At 36.0% G+C, this 9,932-nt stretch overlaps 1 protein-coding gene and 1 long non-coding RNA gene across 2 annotated transcripts; both read left to right on the top strand.

Moving 5' to 3' along the window:
• On the top strand, positions 1-336 carry LOC110227324. Its single transcript, XR_002331091.1, has 2 exons — positions 1-51; positions 125-336. It is a non-coding gene; the product is annotated as an uncharacterized LOC110227324 (long non-coding RNA).
• Positions 337-9,437: 9,101 nt separating this feature from the next.
• On the top strand, positions 9,438-9,932 carry LOC110227096 (GTP-binding protein OBGC, chloroplastic-like). The gene is made up of 2 exons (XM_021020330.1): positions 9,438-9,715; positions 9,815-9,932. Exons 1-2 carry the CDS (start codon positions 9,438-9,440, stop codon positions 9,930-9,932), a joined length of 396 nt encoding a protein of 131 aa, XP_020875989.1.

The raw sequence follows: 9,932 nt of genomic DNA, 5'->3' as shown, positions 1-9,932 counted from the left end.
AACGCTGGGAAGAGTTCTTGGATTGCACACGCCGAACAATTACGAACAAAAGTAAGGTTTTACTAACAACAAAATGTAGTGTATTTTGTTTGATAACCTTTTGGTGGACTCTCCTGATATGCAGAACCAAAGATTAGGATAGACCATGAGGATAAGGAGATCAATGCGAGCATGCCACATCAACCAGAAGAAGAAGAGCAAGACTAAGACCAAATGTGATAAATTGTGCAAAAGATACAACCAGACTCATATACAGAGATAATTATTATTCATCAAAAGAATAGTAATATATGTATAAAAGCATAGTCGTAAAAAAACAAATAACATCATTCATAGAAGAGTAAACTAAGAGAAAAATTAGAGACTCGCCATTAAGAATATGGAAACTAATAGTCTCTTTTATCTTAGTCTCTTCTGTTTAAACATTAGCATAATTCAACTACTTTTATTTCTCTAGGACCAAATTTGTTATGTGACACCACTTCCTTATAATTTCGGGCCAGCAGAAACTGTAAAACCGGCTATCGAGGAGGTACGGAAAAATGTTTTTGAGTTTTTGGTTTTAAGAAACTTTTAAGAAATCCATATCACACTTTTCCTAACATAATTGGTTCAATATTTGTTTTTTGAATATAAAATTTAATTTAATAAATAACTATATTAAAATTACTTATTAAATATTAGTAAGAGATCTAAGTTAATTTCTTACCAATAGAGATGCTCTAAATGAACAACTCCTCCAACTATTCCAGCCTCTTAGAAAAGTAAAATTTTTGGTTCAAGACCCATAAATGCAAGCAATTTTTGTTAAGAGGAATGATTTAAATATATGGTGACAATAAAACCATTAAAAGAAATTGTGTTTGGATAACTCAAGAAATTATTCTTGTAAAAAAAAAACATTAGTATATGAAAATGATGTTTTGTTATTATTTAAAACAGAGAAACAATACACATAAATATCAAATGAACTATTTATTTAAAAACAATTTGATTATAGAATTTGTTCTTATGGCTTAATTAGGAGGTCATAGAAACGAATTGCGTAAAAACTTGAGTTATAGGCAAAATAAAGCACATTAAAGTAATAGTGGAAATGCATATCCATTAAAAATATATCCTATTTAGGCTGGCACAATATTTACGTAGTTGACCACATTGAGGATACTTTAAAATTGTAGGATAGTTTAAAATTGAAACATATGCTTCAATCTCATTTTTAAACCCCATGTTAATCCCGTGCATTAATAAAAATTTCCAGAATAATAGCTCGGTTCCGTTATCCTTTAATTTAATGATTTTTGTACCTTTGATTTTAAATGTTGGACTCTCAAATTTTGTTCCCTGTGCGAAAGCATATTGGAGAATTCTACTAGAACCGAGTTGGTTCTTAATTACAATCTCAAATTCCTTGAAAGCTTCATTTACCACAAAATAAATATCACTAAATCACTTGAAAAATATTAGGCGACTCATTTGTCCAGATCTAAAATAATTGTTAGAGTAAAAAGGACATCAACATGTAGTACTTATAGTTGTTTTGTGTGGAAGACATTTTTTCTTTATTTAGCAAATAAAAGCTTTTAAAGTGTTAACTAAATTTTGAAGCAAACATGCATGAACAATTAAGAAATTTGGTCAAAAGAGATTTTAGTTTCCATATTTATGGTTGACCAATAAGATCCAACCAAATGAAATAACCTAAGCTATTACAATTGACCTCGAATTTCAAACTTAAAAAATATCAATATTTTATTGGCAAAATGTAGAATTATAGCATATTACGATATAGTATAGTGTATACTTGTACATACATAGTTTTATACATGTAATCTTATTTAGTATATAAACAACCTTGTATACATATTTACATCTTAATGAGAAATAACAAACTTTACCTTCTCTCTCTAAATCTGATATGGTATCAGAGCTTTCTCTCTCCTTCCGCATCACATTTCTCATTCGATTTCTTCGATTTTGAGCTTCGATCTTCATGATCTGAGCTGATTTTTCTTCAATCCGACCATCGATCGTCTCGGATTGCTCTTTATTTCGTTGGATTTGAGCTACCTTTGCTCAATCTTCTTCGTTTTCTTGATCTCTGTTCTCGCGATTTCTTCTTTGTTGCTTCAATGGCGAATACTGTTGTTTCGTACGATAATCCGTACTATCTCACCAATAACGATCATTCTGGTTTGCTTTTAGTATCAGATCGTCTCACAGGTGCTGGCGATTTTGGATCGTGGCATCAATCTATGCTCATGGCTTTGAATGGCCGTAACAAGCTGTGTTTTGTTGATGGAAGCCTCCCGAAACCCGATGATGGACATAGAGATGCAGCGACATGGTCCATGGTTAACGATGTAGTACGATCTTGGCTCATAAACTCTGTTTCAAAGACTATTGGCCAAAGTGTTCTATACGTAAAGACTACACATGGTATTTGGTCAAAATTGTTGCAGAGATTTAAACAAAACAACGTTCCTAGACTGTATCGTGTTGAACAAAAGCTTGCTAATCTGCGTCAAGGATCATTAGACGTCAATACCTATTATACAAAATTGGTAACCATTTGGAAAGAAGTGAAGAGTGCACAAGATTTTCCCGTGTGTCAGTGTAATGGTTGTGATTTTGAACTGGAAAGAAAGTGGATGGACCTATTTGAAAGGAACTTTGTGATTAAGTTTCTCTTTGGACTGAATGACTCTTATGATCATGTGAAAGAATCGATTATCATGCTTGATCCATTACCTGATCTAGAGAAAACATTAAACATGGTGATTCAACATGAAGATCAGAAAGGTATTAAGCAGAATCCTCAATCAGGTGTTGTTTTTCAGATGAGTTCACAGGATGTTCAATCTTCTGATGGATTTTTTCAGCATGGTCAAATCTCTGATAATTACTCAAGTCAGAATGAAATTGTTGGAGCCGTCTCAGGAGGGTATAAACATAAGCAACGTCCGGTGTGTACCTATTGTGGTCTTCAGGGTCACATTGTTAACAAATGTTACAAGCTTCATGGCTATCCTCCTGGATACAAACCTCCTAATCAATCTTATGGTAGTCAGCAAAATCAGTTTGTTCCTACTCAAACTTATGGTGGACAACAATCTCAGTTTGTTCCTAGACAGTTTCAAACTCGTCCTAATGTTCACTTTCCTCAACAACAATTTGTTCCACAGCAGTATGGTCCACAGCCAAACATTCCTAATGCAAGAATGCAACAGAATAAAGGTCCAAGAGAGAATCTGGTTGGCAATGTAATCACTACTTCTCATGCAGTTCAAGATCATTTTCATCAGGTTTAAATGCTCTAGCTCAGCTTTCTTCAGAACGGATAGAACAACTGGTTTCTTAATTGAATACTAAGGCCACTTGTCAAATGCCGAGCATCTCTTAGCAGCATGGTGTCACTTATGCTTCTACTTCTGCATGTAACTACATTTGCTCAACTCTTGAGGAACCTTGCCTTAATTTTACTGCTTGGATCATAGATTCTGGTGCGACTACGCATGTTTGTTGCAACTTGAGTCTGTTTGCTGACATTAATAGCATCTCAGAAACTACTGTTAAATTACCTAACAGTACTAAGATTGCCATAACTCAATCTGGTACTGTAAAGTTGTCAGATAAGCTTCTTCTCAAAAATGTTCTTTTCATTCCTTCTTTTCACTTAAATCTCATCAGTGTAAGCTCTCTTCTTCAAGATTGTGCATATTCTGTTAATTTTTTCCCTTCTTTTTGCACAATTCAGGAGTTTACTCAGGGCTTGATGATTGGTAAAGGTCGTTTACAGAATAAACTCTATTTATTGGATTCTGAGTCACAGTCATCACAGTCCCAAGCTTCTTCTCTCATTTGCACTATCAATAATTCTGACTCCAGTTCTCTATGGCATTCAAGACTGGGTCATCCCTCTTTTTCAAAGATTCAAGCTCTTTCTGAAGATCTTTTTATTTCCAAAACAAAGCTTAAAGATTGGTCTCACTGTAAGACTTGTCATCTAGCAAAACAGAGGCGTCTTTCTTTTCCTTCTCTTAATAATGTTTCAAAGAACCCTTTTGATCTTATTCATTTGGATGTTTGGGGTCCTTTTTCTGTTGTCTCTACAGAGGGTTTTAGATACATTCTAACTCTTGTAGATGATTGTAGCCGTGTTACATGGGTTTATCTTTTAAAATCAAAGAGTGATGTCTTGACTGTTTTCCCTAGCTTTCTTAATCTTGTTGAAACTCAGTATTCACAAAAGGTCAAGGCCATTCGTTCAGATAATGCTCCAGAGCTTTCTTTTACTTCTCTTTTAGCTTCCAAAGGAATTTTCCATTATTTTTCATGTGTTGATACACCACAACAAAATTCTGTTGTTGAAAGAAAACATCAACACATTCTCAATGTGGCTCGAGCACTTCTTTTTCAATCAAATGTGCCTTTAGAGTATTGGAGTGACTGCATTAAAACTTCTGTATATCTTATAAACAGAACTCCATCTCCTTTGCTAAACAATAAAACTCCTTTTGAAATTTTGCTCAAAAAGAAACCACTTTATTCCAATCTTAAAGCTTTTGGATGTCTTTGTTATGTGTCTACTTATCCTAAGGATAGACACAAGTTTACACCAAGGTCTGAAGCTTCAGTTTTCCTTGGTTATCCCTCGGGTTATAAAGGATACAAAGTCTTAAACCTTGAAACACATTCTATTTCCATTTCTCGCAATGTTATTTTCCATGAAGATATCTTTCCTTTTCAATCTCTGGAGCTTTCATCAAACACTCTTGATCTTTTCTCTTCCACTATTCTTCCTCTTCCTATACCAGATACTTCTCCTATACACTCACCCATTCCTTTTCCCTCTAAAGTCTTATCTGATAACAGTAATTCATCAATAGATTCTGAGGTTGCTATTTCTGTTAATGGAAACAGACCTAAGAGGAACACTCGTGCTCCATCGTATCTGAATGATTACCACTGTAACTTGGTCAATCACATCTCAAATGACAGTGGTAATACCTCTCATCCTCTGCAATCTGTGTTGGATTATTCAAGACTGAATGATCATTATCAACAGTTCATATTGAATATTTCTTCTGAATCTTAGCCCAAGAATTTTCAAGAGGCTGTTAAATCAGAAAAATGGCATGCTCCTATGAATGAGGAACTTCAGACCTGTGTTAATACTGGCACTTTCTCAGTTGTTTCTCTACCAGAAGGAAAACAACCGATTGGTTGTAGATGGGTTTATCGAATAAAACACAATGCAGATGGAACAGTTGATCGTTATAGAGCTCGCTTAGTAGCTAAAGGCTACACTCAACAAGAAGGTGTTGATTACATAGACACTTTCTCACCAGTCGCAAAACTTGTCACAGTGAAATTGCTATTGGATTTGGCTGCTAAGCATGGTTGGTCTCTTACACAAATGGATGTAACCAATGCATTTTTTACATGGTGATCTAGAGGAAGAGATCTACATGGACTTGCCTCCTGGTTATACACCACCTCAAGGAGAAACTTTGCCACCTAATGTTGTATGGAAGCTACATAAGTCCTTATATGGTTTGAAGCAAGCATCAAGGCAATGGTACAAGAAATTTTCAGATGTTTTGCTGAGAGATGGTTTTCTATAGTCAGAATCAGAACACACTTTGTTTGTTAAATAAAATGATGGTATTTTCATTGCCCTACTGGTCTATGTTGATGACATTGTCATTGCCAGTAACAATGATGATGATGTTTGCCAATTGAAAGCCACTCTTGCTGCAGCTTTTAAATTGAAGGATCTTGGTCAGGTGAAATACTTTCTTGGACTTGAGATAGCCAGAAATAAAGAAGGAATCTCCCTTTGTCAGCGTAAATACACTTTGGATTTGTTGGAAAGTGTAGGTTTTCTTGGCTGTAAACCTGTTGCAACACCAATGGACTCCACTGTTCACTTACATGCAGAGAGTGGGGATATTTTACCAGATGCAACAGTTTACAGAGCTTTAATAGGAAAACTTCTATATCTTACAATCACCAGAGCAGACATTACTTATGTAGTTCATAAACTGAGTCAATTCTTAGCTCAGCCAAGAACTCACCATCTAGAAGCAGCTCATCGTGTGATAAGGTATTTGAAAGGAGATCCGGGTCGTGGATTGTTTTATTCTGCACATTCTGAGATTCGTTTACAAGCCTTTTCAGACGTAGACTGGGGTACATGTCAAGATACAAGACGATCTACGACGGGTTTCTGTGTTTTTCTTGGAGATTCATTGATTTCTTGGAAAGCAAGAAGCAATAGACTGCCTCAAGAAGTAGTGCAGAGTCATAATACAGAGCTTTGGCTGATACAACTTGTGAATTGCTGTGGTTGAGTAAACTCTTGAAGGATCTTCATGTTCACATCAGTGGTCCTGCAACTATATACTGTGATAGTACTGCCGCAATTCACATAGCCTCTAATTCAGTTTTTCACGAGCGCACAAAACATATTGAGATTGATTGCCACATAGTTCGTGATAAACTGAGAGCTGGTTTTCTGAATCTCATGCATGTTACCACCGATAATCAGCTAGCTGACTTGTTTACCAAAGCTTTACCTCCCAAGACATTCAAGCTTCTCATGTCAAGATATGCATTTTCAAGTCTCTTTCTTCTCGCATGAAGAATTCAGACAAAATGAGACTATTCGTGCAAATGATACAATCAAACTCAAAGAAATATTTTTTTTAAATACAAGAAGCTCATCGGATATATTAAAGTTAACAAAAATTTTGAATATTTATATTGATTCATATAATATATGGATAGAAAAAATCTAACTCACGGTAAAGGAATTACAACTTGATATATGTTGCAAAGATTTATTATACTTCAACTAGGGAGTTCAATGGCAACAAACCGCTCCCCATGATCTCTCTGAAATTAGCAGTTATATCATCCACCAAAGATATAAGTCCCACCTACTCAAAACTAAGAGGAGATGCCGCCTACATCAGTTTTTTGTCTATTTTTTCTATCCCTCTCTATCAAACAAAATAGCTGGCTTGTTAAAAAGCATGGAAAGGTATCCAGAAAGCACAAGGAAGTTGAATCTAGCGGAGGGGTCTTTGCTTTTGCGTGCGCGGAGCCCCAACGAGGAAGGTGTTAGTGGTTTATCATTGGGTCAACAATGCTAATCCCTCATATTCTTATTGATAGGGATCCCCATTCATTCCTAGATTCTCGTCAGAGACGTCATTCCTTGTGGCAACCACTTGAATATTACTTGGGTAAGAGTTTTCGCGTATGCCCCAACACTTTTAAAAAATTATGACTTGAATTTGATCATTTTATTAGTGTTTAAATGTTTATTTTTGAAAATTCTTTGATATCATTTTTTAAATTTTGTTTTTTGAAAAATAACCACTTTCATATATCAAACCTCGATCGAATTACAATATGATCCCCCAGGTATTTTAAATCATGCTTTGAGCGAGAAGTTATTGTGGGAAGAAACTCAGATGGATCCGATTAAATTGAGTGTTAATAGGAAAACACTGGCTCAATCGACGCAATCCCTTAGCTGTCGGATTGATGGTTCATGGAAATCTACGGATCCAACAATGGGACTACGGTGGTGGTGTTTACAAGAAAATGATCAAACAATACTTCTTGGTGAAAAGTGTTTTCGGAGGTATCCCTCCCCCTGCATTCAGAGATGGAAGCTTCAATTTGGGCTACGAAATATATCCTTTCAAGAAGGAAAGACTGTCAGGCATTTGAAACAGATGGTATAGAGTTAGTCTCGATGGCGCAGTCTCATGAAGAATGGCTAGCTTTCTCCAATCAACTCGATGAGTTTGGATTGCTCTGTGATTTCTTTCTCCTTTTTCGATCTCCTATATTTCTCGTTTATGTAATTCTAAGGCGGATTGTCTAACTTGATACTCTAGAGTATTACTATCTGAAGTCACGTTTGTAAACTCGTTTCCTCCAGATTGGGTAACAAATCATGGAGTTTAGCTTTTAATTAATATGTGGTTATTAAATTTAAAAAAAAAAAAAAAGAAAAAAAAAAACCTCTCTTATAAAGGAAAAAATGGTCAACTAATCTCTCTTGTAATCCTTAAGACTGGTTATTTAAGGAAATATAAGTTCCATTCTACATCTTTTATCATAGCATAAATAGTTAAAAACCGAATTCATGACTGCCGTTTTCTCTTTTCACAAAAAGCTTCTTCTTCCACTCCTTGATTCCAAGCCATAACTACTTCTTTTCCTTCTACCGACAACATTACTACGTTTTGACTCTTGTTCACGTCATTATGACGACTGTTACAAAATTATTGCCTCTAATTTTCATGTATGGGAGAGAACCAATTAAACTTTAAGCTCTCGGAAGAAGAGAAACGAGAATTGAAACATCAAAGATGGGAATAGTTATTGGATTGCACAGACTGAAAAACTACAAACAAAAGTACGACTTTATTAATAACAAACTCCAGTGTATTTTGTCTGTCCAACATTTCTTGGCTCTTTGGTTATGCAAAATCAAAGAGAAGGATCTATTACTAATAAAAGGAATTCATTGAGGCCTCTCAATGTGTCCACATCAGCTATTCTCTAAACACTCTATCTAATGGACACGTCAGCAGCTACCAAAAAAAAAATTAAACAGAAACTGCAGCCCAACAGAAGCACAAAACAACATTTCATATTAAAAAAGATAAGAGAAGCCCAACCTAATAAAGCCCATACGCTCAACACTTGACATGAAGACTTAATACTGTAATTTCTAAATTACCTGATATTATATTAACCCATCTAAAACCTAAATTCAGTAACAAAAAAAAAAGAAAGAAGAGAGACCCTTCATCTTCACCATCCTCTAAATCTGTATCGCTTCAGCTTCCTAACAAAACGAAAAAAACCATTGTTATCGATTCTCCACTTCCTATCTTCACTCTCCCATACATTCACACAAAATGAAATAAATGGCCACTACTACCTTCATTAACATCGATTCAAGTTTCACTATAAAACCACAGATCACCCATCACACAAAGAAACAAAAAAAAACTCCTAACAGTCACTACGACCAAAACATGGCACCAAATAAAGCTCAACAGTCTCCCCAGCCATTCACCTTTCAGATTTTTGATGATATTGATGGAGGTTTATGTGAGAAACTGAGAAAGAAGTCTTACTCCGACTAATTCATTATTGGGAAGCCGTGAATTTGAAGAAAGGCGACATATTGATGGGTCTTCAAGGAAATCTACAATGACCTTCCAAAACAAAATGGTAAACTACTTACCCTAACTTCCAAACAAAGTATATGCAATTCCTTTCTTTTCAAAATGGTTTAGGTAGTAATTCAATGGAATTATACTGCGCTGCTATAGCATCAAATCATCCCATGGTACGTAATTCCAAATAGATAAATTGGGGTGAAGGAGAAAGTAGTTCCGGCGATGCGGTGTTTCGATAGAGCCAAGATATATGTTAGATCCAGAGATGGAGGGAATGGTGTGGTGGCGTTTAGGAGAGAAAAGTTTGTTCGTTTTGGAGGACCTTCAGGTGGAGATGGAGGAAGAGGTGGGAATGGGTATGTAGAGGTTGATGGGTCTATGAATTCGTTATTGCCGTTTCGTAAGACTGTGCATTTCATGGCGGGACGTGTGGAAAATGGGAGAGGGAAGATGCAGAGTGGAGCTAAAGGAGATATTGTTGTCATGAAAGTGGCTCCTGGGTCGGTGGTGAGATAGGCTAGAGAGGTTGGGAGTGAGGTGGAGGGTGAGGAAGGGGAGGAGAAGGAGGTGCTTTTGGAGTTGCTGCATCCGGGACATAGGGCATTGTTGTTTCCTGGAGGGAGGGATGGACGCGGGAATGCTTCGTTTAAGTTTAAGTCGGGGATGAATAAAGTTCCTAGGATTGCTGAAAATGGTGAAGAAGGTCCTGAAATGTAA

Source organism: Arabidopsis lyrata (genome assembly GCF_000004255.2).
Source record: "Arabidopsis lyrata subsp. lyrata unplaced genomic scaffold ARALYscaffold_9, whole genome shotgun sequence".
Lineage (NCBI taxonomy): Eukaryota > Viridiplantae > Streptophyta > Magnoliopsida > Brassicales > Brassicaceae > Arabidopsis > Arabidopsis lyrata.
The sequence above is the reverse complement of the archived record's forward strand: the minus strand, read 5'-3'. Positions and strand labels throughout refer to the sequence as shown.

What these genes read in the sequence shown, in the direction of transcription:
- LOC110227096 (XM_021020330.1), top strand. Translation starts at nt 9,438, where the DNA reads ATGCGGTGTTTCGATAGAGCCAAGATATATGTTAGATCCAGAGATGGA. An exon ending in GTCATGAAAGTGGCTCCTGG is followed by an intron (nt 9,716 to 9,814) that starts GTCGGTGGTGAG and finishes TCCGGGACATAG; the next exon opens with GGCATTGTTGTTTCCTGGAG.